We start from the raw sequence: 26,658 nt of genomic DNA on the forward strand, positions 1-26,658 counted from the left end.
CTAAAACTAAAACACTTGCAGAAGACTAAAATGGGACTAAAACTAAAATGCCATTTCAGTCCTAAGACTAAGACTAAAACTAAATTGAAATTTGCTGCCAAAATTAACACTGTTCACACGGGCGGTCCAATCAGGTCCGCTGTCAGTTTTTCAGGCGGACCTGATCGGACGCTCCATGAACCCCTACGGGGTAGCAAATGTTCAGCGGTGACATGTCCTCTGACACTTGCTGCTATCCGATCCTGTCTGTGAAATCCAAATGGATGGAAACCCTATTTCCCATCTGTCTGGAGGATCGGATCAGATGAAAATGGACAGGTGGTTCGATTTCATCTGATCTCCCATAGAGGACAGCGGGGATCTGACAGGTCCATCTCAGCACAGAGAGTGGAGACGGAGCTGTCATCCGCCTGCTCAGCAGGAATTGGCAGATCAATCCACGCTGAGCAAAACGGAGGCTGCTGGGCGGAAAGCCTGTGTGGAAGGACCCTAATGCAGTGCCGTATCACAAAGAATGGCCTGGTCATGAAGGGGGTAAATCTTCTGCAGCTGAAGTGGTTAATCTTTCCTTTCAGTGTTAAATCGGAGTTCCACCCAAAAGAGGAACTTTTGCTCATTTTTTTCCTCCCCCTCTCCGGTGCCACATTTGGCACCTTTTCGGGGGGGGGGGGGGAGAGGGGGGAACGGATACCTGTTTTTGACAAATATCCTTCCCCAATTCTGGGAGACGGTGCCGCAGCGCTGTCCCTCGGAAGTTTGGCCCCCTCCATCTTCCCCCGCCACCGAGCCAATCTGAATGCGCAGCGTGCTTTGCGCATGCGCAGTAGGGACCCACCCGTGAAGCCGCAAGGCTTCACTGCCGGGTTCCCCTACCGGCAATGGCGATGACTGCACCCAACGGCCGATGGAAACATTGGTTGCGGTGCCAACATCGCTGGACTCCAGGACAGGTAAGTGTCTTCATATTAAAAGTCAGCAGCTACAGTATGTTTTGCTGCTGACTTTAAATTTTTCCGTGGGGGGGCTGGAGCACCCCATCCATATAAAGCAGGGGATCTCCAAACTTTCTAAACAAAGGGCCAGTTTACTGTCCTTCAGACTTAAGAGGAATTGTGTTCCATCCTTGCTGTCATTAAGAGGAATTGTGCCCCTTCATTGGTCTCATTGGGAGAAATTGTACCCCTTTATTGGTGAGCACAATAAAAGATTGACAGCACTCCGAATAAAAGATAAATAGGATGTTTATTGAAGAAAAGCATCCAAAATAGCAGACATCATGGACATACAGGCAGCAAGATGGTTAACGCGTTTCACAAAAAGATTTGCTTAGTCATAACCTATTAGGCTCTCACTCCTATTAGGTTATGACTAAGCAAATCTTTTCGTGAAACGCGTTAACCATCTTGCTGCCTGTATGTCCATGATGTCTGCTATTTTGGATGCTTTTCTTCAATAAACATCCTATTTGCCTTTTATTCGTCAATCTTCTCTTGTGCTCACTGCTGATTGGATTACGGACCTAGACGAGCCCCTTTATTGGTGTCATTAAGAGGAATTGTTTCCCATCATTGGTGTTATTTTGGAGACATTGTGCCCCTTCATTTGGAGGAATTGTACCACATTGGTGGTGTCATTGGGAAGGATTGTGTCCCATCATTGGTGTCATTTGGAGGAATTGTGTCACATTGTTGTCATTGGGAGGGATTGTGTTCCATTATTGGTGTCATTTGGAGACATTGCGCCAGATTGTTGGTGTCATTGGGAGGGATTGTGTCCCAATGTTGGTGTCATTGGGAAGGATTGTGTTCCATCATTGGTATCATTTGGAGACATTGTGCCCCTTCATTGGGAGGGATTGTGTCCCATTGTTGGTGTCATTGGGAAGGATTGTGTCCCATCATTGGTGTCATTTGGAGGAATTGTGTCACATTGTTGTCATTGGGAGGGATTGTGTTCCATTATTGGTGTCCTTTGGAGACATTGCGCCAGATTGTTGGTGTCATTGGGAAGGATTGTGTTCCATCATTGGTATAATTTGGAGACATTGTGCCCCTTCATTTGGAGGGATTGTGTCCCAATGTTGGTGTCATTGGGAAGGATTGAGTCCCCTCATTGGTGTCATTTGGAGACATTGTGCCCCTTCATTTGGAGGAATTGTGTCACATTGGTGGTGTCATTGGGAGGGATTGTGTCCCCTCATTGGTGTCATTTTGGAGACATTGTACTCCATTGTTGGTGTCATTGGGAGGGATTGTGTCCCATCATTGGTGTCATTTGGAGACATTGTGGCCCTTCATTTTGAGGAATTGTGTCACATTGGTGGTGTCATTGGGAGGGATTGTGTCCCCTCATTGGTGTCATTTTGGAGACATTGCGCCCCATCATTTGGAGGAATTGTGTCACATTGTTGCTGTCATTGGGAAGGATTGCGTCCCCTCATTGGTGTCATTTGGAGACATTGTGGCCCTTCATTTTGAGGAATTGTGTCACATTGGTGGTGTCATTGGGAGGGATTGTGTCCCCTCATTGGTGTCATTTTGGAGACATTGTGCTCCATTGTTGGTGTCATTGGGAGGGATTGTGTCCCCTCATTGGTGTCATTTTGGAGACATTGTGCTCCATTGTTGGTGTCATTGGGAGGGATTTCCCCTCATTGGTGTCATTTGGAGACATTGTGCCCCTTCATTTTGAGGAATTGTGTCACATTGGTGGTGTCATTGGGAGGGATTGTGTCCCCTCATTGGTGTCATTTTGGAGACATTGCGCCCCATCATTTGGAGGAATTGTGTCACATTGTTGTTGTCATTGGGAGGGATTGTGTTCCATCATTGGTGTCATTTGGAGACATTGCGCCAGATTGTTGGTGTCATTGGGAGGGATTGTGTTCCATCATTGGTATCATTTGGAGACATTGTGCCCCTTCTTTGGGAGGGATTGTGTCCCATTGTTGGTGTCATTGGGAGGGATTGTGTCCCCTCATTGGTGTCATTTTGGAGACATTGTGCCCCTTCATTTGGAGGAATTGTGTCACATTGTTGGTGTCATTGGGAAGGATTGCGTCCCCTCATTGTGTCCTGGGGGGTGGATAAAAGCAAGCAAAGGGCTGCAGTTTGGAGACCACCAATATAAACTGATACATTCTGCTGGAGAGCTTGAGCTTGTGAAAAACAGACTCGCTGGTTGGATCGCCAGATGAATATAGAAGGAAAGTCTAATAAAGAAAACGAATGTAGCCATCAAATCTAAGAATTGGTAAACTTCAATATAATAAACAATACACACCTGAGTTGTTTGGTATTATAAGTTAATGTTTACACATATTTTAAAAAATAGTTACCAAGCAGAAACAAATAGAGAAGTAATTTGTGAATAAATAAATAAATGCAGCTTCCCAAGAAGGAAGTTTGTTTTCCCCCCGTACCGCAGTGCACAGGGGTGACCGTGCCGGGGCTTCCTCGTCCTGCCGCAGAGCTGTCGGTAGAGTCAGGGAGAGGGGCTGTAGGACCCGGGAGGACACATGTTGGCAGGCAGCACAGGCAGGCAGCACAAGGCTACCTTAAACCCAACCCAATTGCTGGCGCTGCAGCACTCTGCGAGCTGGATGGAGAGCCGGAGTGAGAGCCGGAGCCAGGAGCCGCAGCCGAAGAGCTGGAGATCATTGGCGAGCGATCTGAGCGCAGCTCCGTACATAGCGCTGTGCACACCTTTGTACATAGCTTTGTACATAGCGCTGTGCACACCTCTGTACATAGCGCTGTACACACCTGTTCCCCGCCGCTCCCCCCGGCTCTGCCCTGAAAACTTTCCTCCCCGCCTCAATGACATTATTCCATCCCCTCTCCTCCTCACCGGGATTCATGCTGATCTATGCAGTCTGCTCTTATAAAGCCAAAACAGCGCATGTCTTCCTGGACTCAGGATCCATACATTCTGACGTAGCCTCCTGTACATCCTAAAATAAGGCACACATCTCCGGCTTGGACGAGTCCCATTATCAGCCTCTTATTTATTTCTGCCATTTTTCCATGAAGTTGACATGAGCGCTGCTGATCTCCCACCCAATGGAGAAACTCCGGATTCTCCCCCTGCCTGCCCTTGGATGGGCTGATGCCTGCTGAGATGTCAGTGGGTGAGCTGCTGGAGCTTCTCTACACTCATCACAGCTTTGACCTTGAACCTCCAAGCTATCAAGCCCCCTTATCATTTTTATTGATGCACTCCATGGATTGAAGATCGAGTCATCACCACCACCACCATCATCATCACCACCACCATCATCATCATCCTCCCCCTTCAGTGAGGAGAGGGTATATATACCTTGACCTGCCCAGCTTCCTCCTCCACCATCCTGATGGCTCCTCTGGCTGAAGTTGGGAACTATTTCGGTGTGCAGGATGCTGTGTCTTTTGGGAATGTGCCCGTGTTGCCTGTGGATAACCCTGTCCTGTTAAGTGACCACCTGAGCCAGTCGGAGGCAGCAGGGGGGCTACCCAGGGGGTCTGCGGTCACTGACTTGGAACACTTAAAGGGGATCCTCAGAAGGAGGCAGTTATACTGCAGGACTGGATACCATTTAGAAATCTTTCCTAATGGCACTATCCAGGGGACGAGGCAAGATCACAACAGATTTGGTAGGTATTGATTTCTAGCCTGACATTTATATTTGATGAAATCCCCCATTTGCACCTCCACCAATGTCCAGGGGGGTCACTAATGAACCTGCTCCAATGTCCAGGGGGGGGGGGGGTCACTGATGGACCTGCTCCAATGTCCAGGGGGGGGGGTCACTGATGGACCTGCTCCAATGTCCAGGGGGGTCACTGATGGACCTGCTCCAATGTCCAGGGGGGGGGGGTCACTGATGGACCTGCTCCAATGTCCAGGGGGGGTCACTGATTCACTGATGGACTTGCTCCAATGTCCAGGGGGGGTCACTGATGGACTTGCTCCAATGTCCAGGGGGGTCACTGATGGACCTGCTCCAATGTCCAGGGGGGGGGGTCACTGATGGACCTCCTCCAATGTCCAGGGGGGGTCACTGATTCACTGATGGACTTGCTCCAATGTCCAGGGGGGGTCACTGATGGACTTGCTCCAATGTCCAGGGGGGGGGTCACTGATGGACTTGCTCCAATGTCCAGGGGGGTCACTGATGGACAGGCTCCAATGTCCAGGGGGGTCACTGATGGACAGGCTCCAATGTCCAGGGGGGTCACTGATGGACAGGCTCCAATGTCCAGGGGGGTCACTGATGGACAGGCTCCAATGTCCAGGGGGGTCACTGATGGACAGGCTCCTCAGCTGTGCTCTGAAGTGTATGGGGGGGGGGGGGGATGCGATCTTCCCAAAGTTTTTATTTTTTTTATATATTCTGCAGTGGAAGTGACCAGCAGTCAGGGATGGACTGGAGGGCTACTGTCCCCCCTTGCTTTGACAGCTGAGACTCCCTCCCTATTGATCAGTGGCTTCACTTTTTTAGTAAGAGTTCTATTTTAGAGAAGAGTGATAATGGGCGAAGAGCAGATGTGTGCCATTTGCTACCCCAAATTCCAGATTGGAGGTCCCATCTGCTGGAGGCATGGGATAAAAATCCATAGACGGGACTGATTTTAAAAAAAGAGCATACCAATGCCTTTATTTCTATAGGATGCTATTTGTGACTCAGCATTAAGAGCCACAGACTGGAGGGCGCATGGCACCCCCCCCCCTTTTCTCCCTCTACCATTTAACCCTTAAGATGCTGCCGGGACATTTTTCTGCATTGCTGCAAGTGTAAGACACATAATGATAGTAGGAACACTCAGGGCTGCATTGGATCAGCTGCAGGCTGGGAAAGAGTTAATGACACTACTATAACCTACCTACTGCACATGGGTTTAGGGTGGAGCAGGTTAGTAGAATGAATTGATCCCCAGATGCTGAGTGACCTGTGACAGCTCTGATGGTGCTAATCCTTACTTTTATTTTATATGACTGCCCTTCAAAAGGAGCAAGTGGGGGTGGATGGCTGCAGCTACAACCATGTGTATAGGGGGGAGCACTGCAAGGGATGGAGGGGAGAGCAGGCTCAGGATGGGAGCAATAGGCATGCAGTCAGGGAAGCTGATGAAGCAGCTTGCCTGGGATTGTAGATACCCAGTTCTGCCGTATACTGCAGTGTTTGGATCTCAGGTTTGCAGTGATTTTACACATGTACTGGGGATGCTATACACATGTACTGGGGAGGATATACACATTGTACTGGGGAGGATATACTGCAGTGTTGGATCTCAGGTTTGCAGTGCCTGTAGAAAGTACTGGGGAGTATTTACTTATTCAGTCCTGACAGTGTAGGATCTCAGGTTTGTAGTGATTATTGGAAGTATATACATTCCATGGCTGAAAATATAGTGGTGATCTATACTGCAGTGTTGGATCTCCGGTTTGCAGTGATTGTGGGAAGTGCTGATTAGGACTACATACCTGTTCAGTCCTGGAGAGTATATACAGACTCAGTTCTGACTTATGCTGCAGTTCAGGATCTCAGGTTTGCAGTGATTTTTGGAAAGTCTTGGTGAGTATTTATTTACTTACTATATCCTGGCCCATGTTGCAGTGTAGGATCTCAGGTTTGTAGTGACTGTGGAAGGTCCTTAGAAGTATATACATGTTCAGTCCTGATGAATTTTAATACAGTCCTGACATTTACTGCAGTGTGGGATCTCAGATTTGCAGTGATTGTAGAAAGTCCTGGAGAGTATACATATTATTAGTCCTGGTGTGTATAAAATAGCCCTGACATGCTGCAGTGTAGGATCTCAGGATTGCTGTGATTGTAGAAAGTCCTGGAGAGTATACATATTATTAGTCCTGGTGTGTGTGTGTGTATATAAAATACTCAGCCCTGACACTTGCTGCAGTGTAGGATCTCAGGCTTTTCTGTGATTTGTAAAAAGTCCTGGAGAGGACCCACATTATTATTCCTCGTGTGTGTGTGTGTGTGTATATAAAGTAGTCCTGACACATGCTGCAGTGTAGGATCTCAGGATTGCTTTGATTGTAGAAAGTCCTGGAGAGTATATACAATATTCAGTCCTGGTGTGTGTATATAAAATACTCAGCCCTGACACTTGCTGCAGTGTAGGATCTCAGGATTGCTATGATTTGTAAAAAGTTCTGGAGTGTACACTCATTTAATCCTGGTGTGTATGTATTTATATTATAATGTATGTGTGTCCTGACACGTGGTGCAGTGTATGATCTCAGCATGTGAGTGTAGAAAGTCCTGGAGAGTATATACACTAAGACCTGGCATGTAGGATAGTCAGATTTGCGGTGTGGTTTATATATATATATATATTACACACACACTCGCTTAGTCCTGATATATTTTAGGATCTCTGTATGTATATGTGTGTTTGTATTCTACATGGAGCCTCAGTCCTGCCAGTTCCTGTAGGATGTTAGTATTGCAGCATTGCCGATGATTATACAGAGCACAGCCTTGCTGGTTGTAAATGCAGATCTTCTATAATGATTGCTTATTTGAGATGAAGTGTCCCCAGATGATGAATGTGGCCATGGTGCCTGTATGATGGATAGGTGTACAGGAGGAGGGATCGGTGTCCTTTATTATTATAGGGATCGGTGGAGAGGAACTTTCGATCTGTATATATGATGTTGATATACTTTGTATGTCTTCTCCTCTTATAACATTGTAAGTGATGGAGATCTCAGCCCTGCATGGCAGTCAGCGGCTCCCCGGGCTCTGGGGACACTCGGAGGAGGAGGGTAGGGATCGGGGAGAAATCTCCTGCAGCATCCCATAGACCGGCTAGGAGTCCCCGCAGGCATGACTTCCCCTGGAGGAGAGCGGTGATCGCCCCCCACCATAGTGTGCGGTAGATCGGGCAGAGCACGGGCTCTATTGCTCCCTGAGCTCTATCATGTGCTGCTGATCTCCCAGCCCGGCTCCACGCCTCCAGCAGGTGTCTAGTGTATGTATGAGAGCGCGCCTCCGCCGCACGGTCCTACTGCACGCCGGCTTCACTCACTGGCGGCCTGGCTGGCTGAGAGCGAGGAGCTTGCTGCTGCGGCGCTATTAGAGGCATTACGGGAATCGCTGGGTTCCCCCCTCCTCCTTGGAATTGACATGACATCTGTTAACACGTTCGCTGCCGAGGGCATCTTTATCACTGCATAGTGTGGGGTAGGGAAAGGGAGAAGAGAACTGCCACTATCTTCTATCACTGCTAGAGATGAGGACTGGCATATATACCAAGGACTGCTATTACCCCTATGGATGGGCATAGATCACAGGGACTGGTATAGTCACTAAGGACTGGCATAGATCACAGGGACTGGTATAACCACTAAGGACTGGCATAGGTCACAGGGACTGGTATAGTCACTAAGGACTAATTCTAGATCACAGGGACTGGCATAGATCACAGCCCAAACTACTAAAGACTGCTATAGATCACATGGCCTGGTAGAACTACTAAGGACTGACATAGGTCACAAGGACTGGCATAGGTCACAGGGACTGGTATAACCACTAAGGACTGGCATAGATCACAGGGACTGGTATAGCCACTAAGGACTGGCATAGATCACAGGGACTGGTATAGCCACTAAGGACTGGCATAGATCACAGGGACTGGTATAGCCACTAAGGACTAATTCTAGATCACAGGGACTGGCATAGATCACAGGCCAAACTACTTAAGACTGCTATAGATCACATGGACTGGTAGAACTACTAAAGACTGGCATAGGTCACAGGGACTGGTATAACCACTAAGGACTGGCATAGGTAACAGGGACTGGTATAGCCACTAAGGACTGGCATAGATCACAGGGACTGGTATAGCCACTAAGGACTAATTCTAGATCACAGGGACTGGCATAGATCACAGGCCAAACTACTTAAGACTGCTATAGATCACATGGACTGGTAGAACTACTAAAGACTGGCATAGGTCACAGGGACTGGTATAACCACTAAGGACTGGCATAGGTAACAGGGACTGGTATAGCCACTAAGGACTGGCATAGATCACAGGGACTGGTATAGCCACTAAGGACTAATTCTAGATCACAGGGACTGGCATAGATCACAGGCCAAACTACTTAAGACTGCTATAGATCACATGGACTGGTAGAACTACTAAAGACTGGCATAGGTCACAGGGACTGGTATAACCACTAAGGACTGGCATAGGTAACAGGGACTGGTATAGCCACTAAGGACTGGCATAGATCACAGGGACTGGTATAGCCACTAAGGACTGGCATAGATCACAGGGACTGGTATAACCACCAGGGACTGGTATAGTCACTAAGGACTGGCATAGATCACAGGGACTGGTATAACCACTAAGGACTGGCATAGGTCACAGGGACTGGTATAGTCACTAAGGACTAATTCTAGATCACAGGGACTGGCATAGATCACAGCCCAAACTACTAAAGACTGCTATAGATCACATGGCCTGGTAGAACTACTAAGGACTGACATAGGTCACAAGGACTGGCATAGGTCACAGGGACTGGTATAACCACTAAGGACTGGCATAGATCACAGGGACTGGTATAGCCACTAAGGACTGGCATAGATCACAGGGACTGGTATAGCCACTAAGGACTGGCATAGATCACAGGGACTGGTATAGCCACTAAGGACTAATTCTAGATCACAGGGACTGGCATAGATCACAGGCCAAACTACTTAAGACTGCTATAGATCACATGGACTGGTAGAACTACTAAAGACTGGCATAGGTCACAGGGACTGGTATAACCACTAAGGACTGGCATAGGTAACAGGGACTGGTATAGCCACTAAGGACTGGCATAGATCACAGGGACTGGTATAGCCACTAAGGACTAATTCTAGATCACAGGGACTGGCATAGATCACAGGCCAAACTACTTAAGACTGCTATAGATCACATGGACTGGTAGAACTACTAAAGACTGGCATAGGTCACAGGGACTGGTATAACCACTAAGGACTGGCATAGGTAACAGGGACTGGTATAGCCACTAAGGACTGGCATAGATCACAGGGACTGGTATAGCCACTAAGGACTAATTCTAGATCACAGGGACTGGCATAGATCACAGGCCAAACTACTTAAGACTGCTATAGATCACATGGACTGGTAGAACTACTAAAGACTGGCATAGGTCACAGGGACTGGTATAACCACTAAGGACTGGCATAGGTAACAGGGACTGGTATAGCCACTAAGGACTGGCATAGATCACAGGGACTGGTATAGCCACTAAGGACTGGCATAGATCACAGGGACTGGTATAACCACCAGGGACTGGTATAGTCACTAAGGACTGGCATAGATCACAGGGACTGGTATAACCACTAAGGACTAATTCTAGATCACAGGGACTGGCATAGATCACAGGCCAAACTACTAAAGACTGCTATAGATCACATGGACTGGTAGAACTACTAAGGACTGGCATAGGTCACAGGGACTGGTATAACCACTAAGGACTGGCATAGGTAACAGGGACTGGTATAGCCACTAAGGACTGGCAGAGATCACAGGGACTGGTATAACCACTAAGGACTGGCATAGATCACAGGGACTGGTATACTCACTAAAGACTGATTCTAGATCACAGGGACTGGTATAACTACTAAGAACTGCTATAGATAACATGGACTGTTATAACCACTAAGGACTGGCATAAATCAGAGACTGGCATAGACACTTAGGACTGGCCTAGATTCTAGGGACTGGTACAAACACTAAGAACCCAGGATTAACATTGCATATATTCTAAAATCTAATGTTGCCTATGACCTGATATCCTCCACAGCTAATGTGTGTGTGTGTGTGTGTGTGTGTATATATATATATATATTACTATCCCTACCTAATACAGGGCGTATTCCTGTGGATAAGTGTCCTTCATATTGCCCATAGGCCTTGTCTATTAATTACTTTGGAGAAGAACCTTTATCTCCGGACCGTGGCTTAGTCTTAGCACTTCCTCACAGTTATAAGGTCCACAGTTCAAATCCCACCCAGGACACTACCTGCATGGAGTTTGCATGTCCTCCTTGTGCTTGTGTGGGTTTCTTTTGGCTACTCTGCCCTCTTCCTGCCAGCCATGCTTGCCGGTTATTCAACTCCTGTCTAAGGTCTCCTGCACAGAGGAGTAAAAAAAGTCACTTTTTATTTTTTTAATGGATCTGGATATAGATGCATTGTAGTCTATGCACACAGCTGCATGAAGATGAGTAACAGAGCGATGAGTACAGATACAGAGCCGTAAAACAAAAATAGAAAATGTGCTTTTGAGTGCAGTCATTTTACGCGTGTATATTGCCATACTGTCAGAATTTTACGTTTTGTATACACTTACGCACGTTTACACAAGGTCTTTATGAAACATTTTACTCAGGATGTTTTTGCCAACCTGATCTGGAGTATAAACCTCAGTAAATTCTTGCGTCCATGTGCAACTGGCCTAAATTAGCCCCCCAATGTGTGTCCATGTGTACAGATCCTAATTGCAGACCCCGGTAACTCTCCCTCAAGTGTCTAAATCAACTTAGGTACTCATTTCAGACATGGAGCCCCAGAAAATGTAGGCCTCCAAGGTTTGAGGAGCACCGATGGTCACAATGCAGTAATGGGATGGCAGCAATCTCAAATACTGTATTGTGAGACTCTGCACTTATTATTGGTAACTCTAGACTACAGGGCAGAAGTATCAACACCATGGAAATCTAGAAAGATTTTTCAGTTACAGATGGAGTTAGGTGGGCTCTGGCATTTGTTGTCCTATTTCTTGGGGCCCCAAGAGCCAACAGTGGCTTAGTGGTTAGCACGTTTGATTGTACGGCACTAGGGTCCTTGGGTCTAATCCCATTCAGAAGTTACTGTATGGAGTTTACTGATTCTCTCTTCACTTGTGTGGGTTTCCCCTGGGTATTCCAACCCCCCCCCCATTCCATAACTTGTAGGTTATTGACTCCTGTTGAAATTGGCCCTAGTATGTGTATGCATGTGAGATGGGGACCTTGAATTGTAAGCTCTTGAGGGCAGGGACTTATGTGAATGTACAATATGGAAAGCAGCGTGTATATTGTTGGTGTTGTATAAATATCTGTAACGAATTGTAGCTCTGCTGTAACGCTACTTGTTGCATTTTTCAGAGTTAGAAATAAATATACAACTGAGACAGTGGGACCCCATCTGGGCAGTTCTGGCAGATTTGCCTATGTTAGAACTTCGATGCTGAGAATACTCCAGCACCATAGGCTGAAATACCAGCTTTAGGTAGACTTCCTTTTTTTTTTTTTCTTTTTTCCAATAAAAGTTTTATTTAAAATAAGTGCACAAGATACAGCAAAGATCAACATTCACGACTTGCTTTTTTAAGTGATCAATTATTAATATAGTTTTAGATTTAAGCATGCATCATACCAAAGTGATTTAGTACAACTTTCCAGTTTTGCTACAAGTAAATTCAAGTTAAAACTGTATGTTGGAGCTACATTTTGATGTAGTCTTTTGTATCTGTTCCATGGTGCAATAGGCTTTTTTTTTTTTTTTTTTTTTATAAAATGGTTTCAATTAAAATAAATTGATCTAAAACGGAAATTTAAATTACAATAGGCTATTTATATAAAAAAAAAAGGCTTCTATTGGGAGCCGCTTATTTCTAAATGCTACCATAGGCATATATATATATATATATATATATATATATATATATATATATATATATATATAGTGTTTGGTATATTGGGGTGGTTGGAGGCTGAGACTGTATAATGTGACCAGATAAAACAGTTTAATTTAGTGAAAGGACCCATTTCCCTAGGAAGCCCCATTCACCTCCTGAGCATTTTGCCACTTGGGGAGATTTATTAAAACTGGTGCAGCTGTGCAAAGTAACCAATCAGCTTATTCATTGAGGCTTTGACAATAAAACCTAGAAGCTGATTGGTAGTATACTATACATGGCTACGCCATATTCTGTGTACAACAGTTTTAGTAAATTTCCTCCTCAGCTTTAACTTAGCGCAGCAGTTGAAGAATTCCATTATACTCAGTGGGCACATTCACACCTGTGCAGTGTCTCTTGTTGCTTGAAAAAGTACCCAAGCTTCTTTTAGGGCAAAATCATTTTGTGTTTGGCCCAATAGACTTTATTAGGAGAGCTTGGGAAAAAATAAAATGCGCATTTATGTTCCTTTTGAAAAGACGTTCTTGTCTATGGAGCCAAATACACGATTCTTCTATACAGCAAGCTGAGCATAAAGATGCGAACAAATGTGGAAAAGAAAATTATAATAATATTAATAAAATAATAAAAGCCTTTTAATATTGTGTACCAGTTAAAATTGTAGTTTAAATAATCTTTGCAAGTTTAGCATTGTTTGCCATAATAAAAAAAAAAAAAAAAAATTAAAAAAAAATATGTGTGTGTGTGTGTGTGTGTGTGTGTGTGTGTATATATATATATATATATATATATATATATATATATATATATATATATATATATATATATATATATATATATATATATATATATATATATATATATATATATAATTATATTCTGCATGCCCCCATATAGAGCCCCATCTCTATTCTAGTAGATCATGCCTACTCCCTTACACCTGCCCTGGCAGTAAAAGGTTAACTTTTGAGCACACATGATAAAAGTTCCAGCAGTCCCCATAATAGAAGAATGTCATAGTGTGACCGGCATTGACAATTTCCTCGTTTCCCTGGCCCGTCTTTCGGTTTGGTTAATATGTATTTCCAGAAGCCATACAATGGCGAGGATCTGAGTGTGTGAAGTTTTATTCTCCAGTGTTTTGCATTCCTGTGACTTTGTGCCCTGCAGCACTGGAAAATCTGCATTTTTAACTGGGAAGATAAGTACTGATCTCTCCTTGTTTAACACGTGTATCGCTGCTAATTGGTTTAAGTAATTGTCGCTGTGAATATTCCAAAGGCCTCGTGTCACAACTGATTAATAACACTGATAATCATTTCTGCCTAGTCTGTGGCTGATGCAAATGAATATTTTATACAGTGTAAGTGGTCTGTGTTCATATAGAGTGGCGAGAGAGAAAATCGCATTCCATAAACCATCACCTTACCGTTTTTTTTTCTTTCAAATTAACTCCACCCCAAAACTGATATTTCAGTTGAGGATGAGTGAAAGTGAGACGAGTCATCCAATGAGTTCTCTTTATTTCTTGGAGACTTCAGTGCTGGGATCTCACTGGCCAGAACTGCACTGTCTAGGCAAGGCGCTAAGGTGTTTGCAGACATTAGAGAATACGTCTTATGCCTGATCTGGCTTTCTCTGGTCAGTTCATGGGGTGTTTTTTGGTCTTCCCTAATACATGTTTGATCAGGGAAGAATGGAAAAGGTAACCTCCACAGAAAACTTTGGCTGGTTGGCCTTGTCCGCATCCTCCCGTGCAAAATTTTTAATCTGAATCAAAAATGCTGGGGAGAAATTTTTCACCTGAACAGCGGCTGCCTCCAGTCAGATGCAGCTGCTGTTCTGGTATTCTGGGATCCATGGATCTGTCAGATTACAATAGCCAGCAGAAGTGCTGTCCGTAGTGTTTTCGTGTGGTTGGTGAGTCAAGGGTCTTCTCTCATGCAGTGTATGGTCTGCTTAACCACTTACCCACTGGGCACTTATACCCCCTTCCTGACCAGACCAATTTTCAGCTTTCAGTGCTCTCCCATTTTGAATGACAATTAGGCCCCTTTCTGATCAGGTCAGCCTGTCAGTTTTTCTGGTAGACCTGATCGGATGTTCCATGCAGCCCTATGGAGCAGCGGATGTCAGCGGAGACATCTCCGCTGCTATCCGATCTGATCCTGTCCATGAAATCTGGCCCTCCAGTTGTTCATGAACTACAATTCCCATCATGCCTAGTCATGTCTGTGAATGTCAGAGTTTTACAATGCCTCATGGGATGTGTAGTTCTGCAACAGCTGGAGGGCTGTAGTTTGAGGATCCCTGGTCTGGAGGATCGGATGAAAACAGACAGGTGATCTGTTCTCATCCAATTTCCCATAGAGGAGAGCAGGGCTCTGACTGTTTCATCTTGCAGAGTGAGCGGAGATTTACCTGTCATCCCGCTGGGCAAAACGGAGTCCATCGGGCGCACTGCCCCTGTGAATGGACCCTTTCTCAGTCATGCAATACTGTACCCATATGACTACTTTGTCCATTTTTTTTCCACACAAATAGAGCTTTCTTTTAGTGGTATTTAATCATCCATTGGGTTTTTTTGTTTTTTTGCGCTATAAATTTAAAAAAGACCGAACCTTTTGTGAAAAAAAAAAAAGCATCTTTCTTTGTTTTCGGTTTTAAAATTTAGCAAATTTTTTTTTTTTTTTTTTTTTTTTTCTTCATAAATTTTGGCCAAAAGTTATACTGCTACATATCTTTGGTAAAAATAACCCAAATAAGTATATATTATTTGGTCTTTGTGAAGGTTATAGTCTACAAGCTATGGTACGTATCATTGATAATTGATCACACCTGATGTACTGATGGCCTATCTCATTTCTTCAGACACTAACAAGCCAGACGTATGTGGCATGTCTGATGTATGATTGAGGCATGGAGGAGGCAGAGGTTAAGTGGTGCTGGAGCCTCCCTCCTCTCCTCGCACGCTATCGCTGTGTACAGTGTGCGAGGAGAGGAGCTAACTGAAACGGACATTCGCTGGTTTGTTGACAACTGATCGCCCTGTCATTGGACGGAGAAATCATGTTGCAAAGGGCCGCTATCATTGACCCTTTATCATGATCCACGATGCTCCGTGTCCACGCGGACACTTTTCGTGTGTGCGCCCCAGGGGGCGAGAGGGAAGCGTGATTCTGGGAGGACGTCATTGTATGTCCTCCCAGAATAAGCTGACCGCGCTGTAGCCATCATTTGGCTATGGCACGGTCGGCAAGTGGTACTACTCGCAGCACGCACACTCAAACTCGTCGCATCCCGGTGACATCATCCTTCCAAGCCTCACTCTAGACTTCTACCCATCGCACAGCCGGCTTTACAGTGACCAGCGGGGAGCAGTTCACATGGCGCTGCCATGACTGTGGACGGCTACATGTCTACCAAAGCCATATCCTTTTTATTGTCTACTCCGTGTGAGTTGCTTGTGTTCTAATTGTGCATTAAAGTGTTTAAGGTCTACTCCTAAAGGCACCTCTCCCTATATTTCTTCACAGCCTATTGGAACCCTGGCTTGTTCCTATTGATGGCAGTCCTAACTCTCTGGACTTTTTATCTTTGATCAACCACCATAAAGTATTCTTATATGGACTGCTGAAATGGACTTTTATATGGACTCATTTGGGACCTGTAGCTCATGCGCCTGTAAAACCTTGTGAAAAAATGGTGTTATCTGTATTTTTAGTAAAAAGAAAAGGGCAACAGGCCTTCTATCCTGCCCAGGCGATGGTTTTCCATGACGGTGGCCAGCTAGTTGAGGTGTGGGAGCTACCTGTAGGCAGGCAATTGCCCCCAGTCCAGCGGAGATAAACCATCTCTGGGTGCCATTAGTCTCTCCTCTCTTGGATTCTCTGTAAGTGGTGTACCTAGTGGGGACGTGTCTCTGGGATCTTTATTGAATGGCAAGGACAGGCTTGGTGACTGTAATATAAATAGTTACTGTACTTTTTTATAAATTGACTTTGCAAATCACTATTGTCCATATGTCTTCCAGGTGGGTGACTTCTGTTCCCGTATTTCTGTTCCCAGATGGTGCTTCATAGACCAATGACATGTATGACATTTGGGACTCTATTTTCCCCCTGAGATATATTTTCTGTTTGAAAGTCACAACAAAAGTTGGACAAAAAAAGTACAGTAGCAAGGATGAGTTTAACCTATAGCAGGTGGCAGGATCTAGTGGCCAGTGATCGAGAAACTAAAATTAAAGGAAAGTAGTTCATGATTACCAGCTTGTGCAGAAAAGTGAAATGTCAAGTTTAGGGGGATAGTCCCTTTTAAATTGTACATGTCACCGATTTCAGTGACACTGAAGGTATACAGGGCAGGGGTGCAGTTATCTTCCACTAAAAGTCTGAATCTGCCCTCATTCTTAATTTTAGGGGACAGTGACATTTTATACCTATTTACATGGTTTTGAACACCAATTTCCTTGTGTGCGCGCAGTGTGCAGGGGCAGCATCTGGGCAGGAGGCTCCGTGACACTGAGCCTGTGATTTATTTTTTTGCCAGGCTTATCTTTAACCTCCTTGGCACCCACAGTACGCATATATGCAGCCTCTTAGGGGGTGGGCTTTAACACATAGGCCGCGGAGATTGGTAAGCTCCCATTGCATACTTGCAACTATGTAGGAGCTTTCCAATCATGTGACTGCTGTGACAGCCAATCACAGCATAAACATGACTCAAAATCCCACCTCCCAGCTTTTAGAACTCCTAAAGCGCTGGGAGGCAGTCGGTGCCAAGGGGATAGGCTGGCTATATGCCAATTTTGGCTTTATGGATGGCCCTGTTGGAACCCTCCCACCCAGCATCCTTCAATTGAAAAATCAAAGAGGACAGGCAGAAAATTGTCAGCTGAACAGCAGCTGCATCCAGTCACATGGAAGTACTGTGAGTATTTTTGCAGCCACCTACACTGCACTGTGGTGTGTATGAAGGCATCTGTTGAAATGTTTTTTCATCTAGCAGTGTATGGCCAGCGTTGGGGCTCATTCCCTCCTGCGGTTGGGGGAGCAGTAAAACAGTGTAGCTTTTACTGCCACCTGCAACTGCTACCTGCAGAAGTAGTGGCTGAGGATGTATACATGACATGCCTGTGATGCTTTGCAGCTGTGGCAAGAATGACATCCACTGTTGCTCTGCAAGCGCCCAGCAGCTCTGTGCAAAGCAGGTGGGTGTGGCATGTTAGTGCAGGTTTCAAAGGGTTAAAGCAGGCGGTGAGGAGGCGACACAATACCTCTTCACTGTCGGTCAAATGCTCTCTGAAGAGCGATCTGAATGCAAATTGCTCTTCAGAGTAAAGCTTGTGTGGACAAGCCCTTACTGAATAGAACTGGGACCAGTGTGTCCAGCCTCATTGCCTCTCCTTTCCATAAGTGTCACCTGGGGTGGCTGGCTCATTTTGTTCCATGATAGGAATGTCGCTGCCTTTTATGCATGTTTAGATGCATTCAGAGTATCTAATCTGAGCTTGGACGCATACAATTCTATTTTCTCTAAATCTGAACTGAACAGACTTAAACGCAAGTAAATGCAGAGTGGTAAATTTTTACCAGTGTCAATTATTACATGCATTTAGAAATGTGCACATAATCGCAGGTTTGTCAATGCCAGTGTGAATGAGGCCTAACTGTAATGCTCTTCAAGAGTCTTTACTTACTATAAAATCATATTGTGTGTTTAATTTATTTTTATTAGTCCATTTACAGTTATACAACCAAATGCAGCCATTTAGGAGAGCTGTATTATACCTGTCAGGTTCCTGTAGTAGTATATGCCTTACATTTTGCTATAAACATAAGAGGCTTATTCTTTTTCCCCTTACCTGTTCCTTGTAGGGCACATAGTCTTCATTTTCTTGATTCAGCCCCTCTTTATATTGTAGGCTTACATCTTACATCAGCAGTTCTTCTGCATGCACAGCATTGGGGAGAGAAGAAAGAAAAAAAAAACTAAGAGCGTGCAGAATGGCAAAGTCATGAGTGGAGGTGACCTCCATAGCTTGACGCAGGGCAAAGCATATATTGAAATGCTGCATTTTGTATTCTCAGGCAGAAATGTGCTTGCACAGCCTGGCATACTGGCACGGGGCAGGGCTGCCCTCCTTTCTGCCACATTGCTTTATACTGCAGAGCCTGCAGACTGACTCAGAACGCACATACAGCCACGTCAGAAGGGACATTTTCTTTCTTCTGCAATGTCCCCAATGCCCTCTAGTGCCAGTCTGATTTGGACAAACCACCTGCCAGTAGCAACAAAAGATGTGATAATTGTCTCATGATTGCAGAACATCCGGCGTGACCCACTCTGAGCTAAAAAGTAATGAAGCTCTGATTTAAAGTACACCTGGCATTTAAAGGCAACCTGTAGTATGTTATTTCTTATTGTACATGATTTTTCTGTGCATGCCATCCTTATTGTGATGAGTAAATTATGTACAGGTGTGTAGCTTCTTATTTAGGTGGATATCTATATATTGGGATGTATGGTGAGCATCTCTGCAAAATATCATAAATTATACACATGAGTTGAATACAAAATGCAGACGCCAATTTTGGAATAATGTGGCCGCGGCCGTTTATTACTGGTTTAAAACCAATTTTAAAATATTCAATAAATAGCAATAAATAAACATCTTAAACAGCCCAGCCACTACGGCTCAGGCTTTATCAATAAATAAAATCCATCAAATCCCAAATAAAACATCCAATATCATAAATGTACCATTTGTCCCCCTTTGTAAACAAAGGTGACCCACCACGTAACAGCCGCGACAATAGGGGAGGGGGGGGGGGGAACCTCTCAGCTTGCTGCTTCCTGAGGTGAATGGGCCCCCCTGAGCTGGGCTCTTAATTTATAGCCTCACTTCCCGCCCAAATTCTCCACAGCATTCCACATGCCACTGCAGGTGCAGCTCAGCCACCTGTAGTTACACGTGACTAACTCAATACCTTTTACCTCAGGCACCTCATCCCGCCTTTTTCCCTGAGGAAAAAGCCCAGGAAGAAGCCCGCCTGATCTAAACTTGACCTAACTGTTTTGAGCTTCCCGCCACTTCTCTCATGAGGAAAAGGGGCATATAGAATGCCTACGCTTTTCCTGTCATTCTTCTTGTAGCCCTGATGAAGCATGAGCTTGTGACCCATGAAACGCGTTTGATATGTTTTTTCTTTTTTTATTTAAACTATTCTAGATACAGTACTGTGGTGCATACGAAGGGAAAAAAAAAAAATCTCCATGTCTTTTTATTGTGGCGTGGCCGTTCATATAAAACCAGTGGCATGTATATGAAGGCTGTCTTCATGAAAACTTTTTAAAGCGAACATGTGATGAGAAAAGCATGACTCTTGCCATGGCTTTATCCAGTTAACTCCTCTGCAGTTTTGTAGGTAGTTATGGTACTTAAACTTAATTCCACAGCATGGTCCCTTCACCAGAATATCATTGGAGTCGGGGAATCTGTGGTGAGTTATTGTGGTGTGGCTATCTATGTAAAAAAACGCTATATTCTCAAATTCGAATTGACTCAATGACGTGTGTGTGTGTGTGTGTGTGTGTGTGGGGGGGGGGGGGGGGTCAGCCTGAGTTTTGCCAGTAAAAGGAAGCACCAAGCCATTAAATGCACAAGTTATGGTTGCTGTTTTTTTTTTTTTCCCCCTTTTCTGGCTTTCTTGGCATATTTTGGGTACATCCAGCCAAAAAAGAAATGCATAGAAATGGGGACCTTGGGCTGTTAAAGAGGCCTAATTATATAGCATGATAGCCAGGCACCTAGCATAGAAGGAGAGGTAATCCGTGGCAGCTTCCATACATCCGAAGAAGGTTTTACCGCGATTTTACAGGCGTTTTTGGTGCAATCTGCCCAAAAAGAAGCTCATGTACTTTTTTGAGCATTGGGCGTTTTGCTTACAGCGTCAAAACGCTCAGATGTGAACAGGGGCCATTGAAATGAATAGGATTTGTCTTGTTGGGCGTTTTGAAAGCTGATCCTAGAGCAGAAAAACTCCCCAAAAACGCCCCAAAACGCCTACATGTGAACGGAGCCTTATAGATTGGTCTAAAATAACTCTCTATAACATTTAGTTTTGGATTCTTATTAGTGGCATTATTAGTGCAGAGTTTTTTATTCCATTGAACCAGGTGGGAAGAAAGGCCGATGCCAGGCTCTACAGGTATAGCATGTGTCACTGCTGCTAATTGGAGACACCAGTGCATCACCCTGTATGAGGTGACCCTCACCTTGTATGTTATGTGCCAGAGCTGTGCATCCAGATGGCTGAAATTGGCAACCACTTAGTTTCCAGTCCTTTATGTTTCACTGTAGATTATACATGTGTTCGTATGTATGGAGGGGGAAATTTACATAAAACATGTCAAAACTAATGTGTGTAAAGCTGGCCAGGTATTGGACAATCTCCTTTTTACAGTAGATGTATAAAATGTTATATGGTGCCTAGACCTACCTAAAAAAAAAACATTACATTATATCCAGTCAGGCACCTGTTATGTTAGATTAAAAAGAGCTTGTACAGTCCAGGTGGTAAATTGTGGACAGCCAAGTGCTCAAATGATGTGAATGAGCTATCACAATTTTTAGGCCTTGATTTTTTGAGCATTGGGTTTACCACCCTAGCTTTCCTGAGGTGGTGTTTAGGAGGCATTCCTGGCGTTCCGCTTCCTGAATGACTGACGTGTTGGTGGTGGTGGTGGTGGTGGCTGTCGTGTTTTTTGTGTGTGTGTGTTTTGTGTTGTGTTTTTTGTTTTGTTTTGTTTTTTTTTTTTTTTTTTTTTTTTCTTCTTTTTTTTTCTCTCCTAATCCCATGTGGGGTTTTCTGCATTGCAATACATTTGGCCCGTCGTTATGGTGCCATTCCATTCATTCTCAATGATTACCTTTTTGGTAAGCGGCATCAGCTGCCAAATGTGGCATGCCAAGTTAAATTTGCCGCACCATGAAGCTTTGCAGCCGTGACAAAGTGAACGCACATGAGTAGCTACCATGTTATTTAGTTAGTGGGTTGTTTGGAGGGCAGTGAAAATGTGGCCTGATTTTTACCACCCTCTGCTGCCTATGTGAACTAAGCCTTAAGCCTCATACACACGCAACGATTATCGGCCGACCAATCGGCCGTCTTTTGTCCAGTGTTTTTGTGTTGGTTGAAATGTGCTCTAGACTGCACATGAATTTTAGCGGCCAACAAAAAACTTCAGAAGTGATGTCATGTTCTGGTTTACTTTTCGTGTGTTTTTTCTTCTCTGAGCATGCCCAGTCTTGCTCATCACATTTTTGTCTGCCGAAATCTGTACTGACTGACGGAAAATCGGCCGTTCTGTTTACGGCCAACAAAAATTTTATAGCATGCACACCAAATTTTTGTTTGGCCGAAAAGTCGCAGTCGGTTGTCGGAAGCATCATACTAACAAGCCGAAAAATCGGCCGATCGGACGTTGGCCGAAAATTCACGGCCAACAATCGTTGCGTGTGTACGAGGCATTAGAAAGCTGCCAAAGCCTGAATACAAAAGTCTGTCCCCTACCTTATGCTGCAGAACATGACTCCTGCTCTTTGTGGGGAAGCAGTGGTCTCTCTGCAGAGGTCCAACATGTTCCCTGCTGAGTCAGAGCCAGTTCTCACCAACTGGTGCTAGCTATTGTTTCCAGCATAGACAATGCTAGGGCAGTTCTTTAGTAAAGGCGAAGCGTAATGTTCAGAAACCAATCAGTTTTCAGGCTACCTTGGAAAGATGAATTCTGACTGACTGCACTTTGGCTCACTGTAAATCTCGCTATTCTTCTGCTCTAAATGGCATTGCAATAAACAAACTGAACCAATGCATAAAGTAAAGCCACAAGATCTCTCTCGGGGTCTTAATTTATGCTGTCCTCTTGATGGCTTGAGAATGGATCATTACAATGAATTGCCTGCCATGCACTTTTAAAGTAAATACCAAGTATTGCATCAGGGCCTTGCAGCCTGCGATCAGTCCCATTCCCACTGTTGTGGATCGCCTGCCTGGCTGTCTCTAATGTGTCTGACCATGGTGGAGGGCCCGTGACTCACAGGATGCTGTGGTGATATTATTTGCTTAATATTATTTCCCATAAACACATACTGAGCTTGCAGTTTTTCATATATGTAATACAGAAATGCTCCAGGGAGGAATGTCCATCTTCATGTGTAATAAAACTGGGTAAGATTTATAGAAAAATCAAACCGAGCATGAAAATAGCTGGTTCATCATTTCCCACATTGTATCGAGAAGTAAGTCTTTGCCAGATTTTCCTGTGTCATTCTTTTTTTAGGGTGTGATTTATGATTCGATGTTCCCATCTGTTTTTAGAATAGGTAATTCTTTTGGCTTGTATTTAGTTACAATGTTCACTATAATGTAAATTAGCTTGCTCCCTAAATGAAGAACCTCAAAATCGAAGGTATCCAACCTGCGGCTATGAATGCAGTGCAACACAAAATCGTAGACCTAATTTTATTTATTTTTTTTTAAATGCATTTAGAGCCCATTGACACTAGCCCGACTTGTGAGGTGACTTGTGCCCTCAAGTCGCCCCAAGTCACTTGACACAACAAAAGCAATGTTAATCAATGAGTGCCGTCTTAATTGGCACTACTGAAGTCGCTCCGACTTCAGAAAATGGTCCTGTACTACTTTGAGGCGACTTGTGATCCGACTTGTCCCATATACTTCAATGGGAGTCGCCTTCTTGTCTTATTTGAAGCGACTTGTGATCCGACTATCCATAAAAATGGTCCTGAACAAGAAAAAAAGAGCATTTTTCTGCTAATTTTTATTAGCACATGAATATGTCTTCTCTCCACCTGGCCGTTTTTTCTTGCAGGCATTTAATGGGCATTTTTGGAGGCAGGCATGAATTTTTTTGGATTAGTGTCTGGGGGGTCTAAAAATTGTCCCTGTGAAGTTTCATCTCTGTAGCATGTCCAGAACCAGAAAAAAGTGCATTTTTTTATAATTATTAATACAGCAGTGTGGGTTCTGGACATGCTACAGAGCTGAAACTTCACAGGTACACTTTTTAGACCCCCCAGACACTAAATCCAAAAAAAAGACATGCCTGCCTCCAAAAATGCCCGATAAATGCCTGCAAGAAAAACGGCCAGGTGGAGAGAAGACATATTCATGTGCTCATAAAAATTATATAAGAAAAATGCTTTTTTTTTTTGCTGGTTCTGGACATGCTACAGTGATGAAACTTCACAGGCACACTTTTTAGACCCCCCAGACACTATCCAAAAAACATCATATTTTGATTGGCCAAATACAAAGTCGTCTATCATATAAGTCGCGTAAAAAAATTCACAAGTCGCGCTAGAAGACGCCCCTTATGAGGCGACTTAGAGGTCGCGGCAGTGTGAACCGGCACTTACTGGACTTTTTCTACATCTTTTTTTTTTTTTTTTTTATTATATCTTCCCAAAGAAAAATATTCCACTCTTCATAATCACATCTTATTAATGTCATCAGTTTTCAGCATTACCTATATTTGTGAGCAATTATTATATAAGGATGAAGCAGACGAAAGGGGAAAATTTGGATCAAAAGAACTGATGAGCACCTTGAGAATTCATTGACAATTGATATTTCATCCATCGAACCAGATATTGAGGCGTTAGTTTATCAAAAACAATTTCCAATATCGCACTAGTTTTACGTCGCCTTCGTTCATTTTTTTTTTTAAATGTTTATTATAAAAGTAAAGTTTTTATTACTCAGAATGGTACAATATGTATTTCAGTGATTGTTCACTTGTGATCTGCCTAACTTTTTTTGCTTATCAACTATCCTTCTTGTTGGTGTATTTTCTGTGTGGCCGAAGACCATTCCTCTTCTTCCAAAGTGGCCCAGGAGGGTCAAAATGTTGGACACCCCTGGTCTAAATACTTACCTGCCTCGCTGCCTGCACCGCTGATCTTTGCTACCTTGAACAGCTACAACTGAATAATCTTTTGTTCCGGTCACATCAAAAGTGTTGGCTGTCTGGCCCTCCTCTGAGTGGCGTGGTTCCTTCTGCCATCCCCTTACATCTCTATGGGGCACAATAGTAGGGGCTGGCAGAAGGAACCACGATGCTCAGCAGGGGACCAGTCATCTGATGCTCTGCTTGTCACTGTTTTGGTTTCCAGGTAGCTTATTTATTTATTCTTTATTCTTTATTTTGTGTTTTGTATAGTCTCCTTTTTAACCATTCTGGACTGGAAGGTTTTACCCTTTAGACCAGGCCATTTTTTGCAATATGGCACTGACAATTAAGTGGACGTGCGACGCTGTAGCCAAATATATTGTATGTCCTTTCTTCCCCCCCCCCCCCCCACAAATGGAGCTTTCTTTTGGTGGTATTTAATCGCCTCCTGCTTTTTTTTTTTTTTTTTCTTCCTTGTGCTAGAAACACAAAAAAAAAAAAAAAAAAAACTTCTTTTTTTTTTTACTTTGTTTATAAAACACATCCAATAAAAAATGTAAATTAATTTCTTCATCAATTTAGGCCAGTGATGGCGAACCTTGGCACCCCAGATGTTTTGGAACTACATTTCCCATGATGCTCAGCTACACTGCACAGTGCATGAGCGTCATGGGAAATGTAGTTCCAAAACTTCTGGGGTGCCACGGTTCGCCATCACTGATTTAGGCCAATATGTATTCAGCTACAAATGTTTGGTTAAAAAAAAAAATAAAATCCCTAGAAGTGTATATTTATTGGTTTGCGCAAAAGTTATTGCGTCTACAAACAATGGGATATTTTTATGGCTTTTTTTTTTTTAACTGGTAAACTGTGTGGGGGATGGACTCACTGGATAAACACAGAGATCAGTTTTCCTGCTTGGCAGGAACACAAGATCTCTGTGTTCACTACCTCTCTGGGGAGTGATTGCATGTGGCTGGCAGACATTGCGTCCGCCGGACCCGCTGTTTGGCCCCCCCCCATGGCAAATCTGCGTGCTCAACTCTGCTGGCTAGTGCACGAAATGACGTACAGGTACAACGTTTCACGCAATAGAGCCCTCCTTCCACAATACATACAGTATACTGTGGCTGGTCAGCAAGTGGGTAAATCCAACTATTTTTTCATTTTGGAAGTGTTTCTGTCCAGGTATTTATTTTGGTCTGTGACCTCCCCCCTCATTGAAGATTTTTCTCATATCCTGCCTTGTGATACCCAAGAAATGGGGGGGGGGGGTCAGGTAAGAAATGTTGGGGGTTTTCCCTTGGAGTCTATTCGCACCACAACAAGCTGCACTGTAGCACACGGCTTTTCACGCATTAAAGCGCTGTTAGGTGTTCCATTCATTAGGTGGCTAACGCACAACAAACATAGGTGTGGTTTGCAATTTATTGCAGCACAGGGTACATGCATTTTGGAAGAGTGTTAAGCCCCGTACACACGTACCGATTGTCGGCCGTAAATATTCGGCCGCCGAACGATCGGCCGATTGTCGGCTTGTTAGTATGATGCTTCCGACAACCGACAGCGCATTTTCGGCCGAACAGAATCGGGTGTGCAGGCATTAACATTTTTGTTGGCCAACACCAGAACGGCCGATTGTTCGCCAGTCAGTACAGATTTCGGCCGACAAACAGCAGATTTGCAAGACTGGGCATGCTCCAGAAAAGAAAAAAGACAAGGAAAGTTAACCATCACATGACATCACTTCTGCAGTCGGCTGTTGTTGGCCGACAAAATTCGTGTGCAGTCTTTTGCAGTTTTCAACAGACACGACAGCCCTGGACAAAAGACGGCCGACCGTTCGGCTGACGATCAGTACGTGTGTACGGGGCTTTAGGGTGCCATCCAAAGCAAGAGCTTGTTTGTTAGTTGGGGAAGGTCAAAACCCGTCCAGTGAATTTTTTGCCATCTGTGTCCCATTGGGGAGATTTC

At 44.3% G+C, this 26,658-nt stretch overlaps 1 protein-coding gene across 1 annotated transcript in view; it reads left to right on the forward strand.

Annotated features, from left to right (window-relative positions):
• The first annotated feature begins 4,026 nt into the window (after positions 1-4,026).
• Positions 4,027-26,658, forward strand: part of FGF9 (fibroblast growth factor 9) — a 78,301-nt gene continuing 55,669 nt past the window's right edge. Inside the window, 3 exon segments of the mRNA XM_082247395.1 lie at positions 4,027-4,192; positions 4,195-4,317; positions 4,320-4,631. Of these exon segments, the coding sequence (XP_082103521.1) occupies positions 4,108-4,192; positions 4,195-4,317; positions 4,320-4,631 (520 nt within the window). The 5' untranslated portion in view covers positions 4,027-4,107.

The sequence above is a fragment of the Pelophylax lessonae genome (genome assembly GCF_965119305.1).
Source record: "Pelophylax lessonae genome assembly, chromosome: 2".
In the NCBI taxonomy this organism is placed as follows: Eukaryota; Metazoa; Chordata; class Amphibia; order Anura; family Ranidae; genus Pelophylax; species Pelophylax lessonae.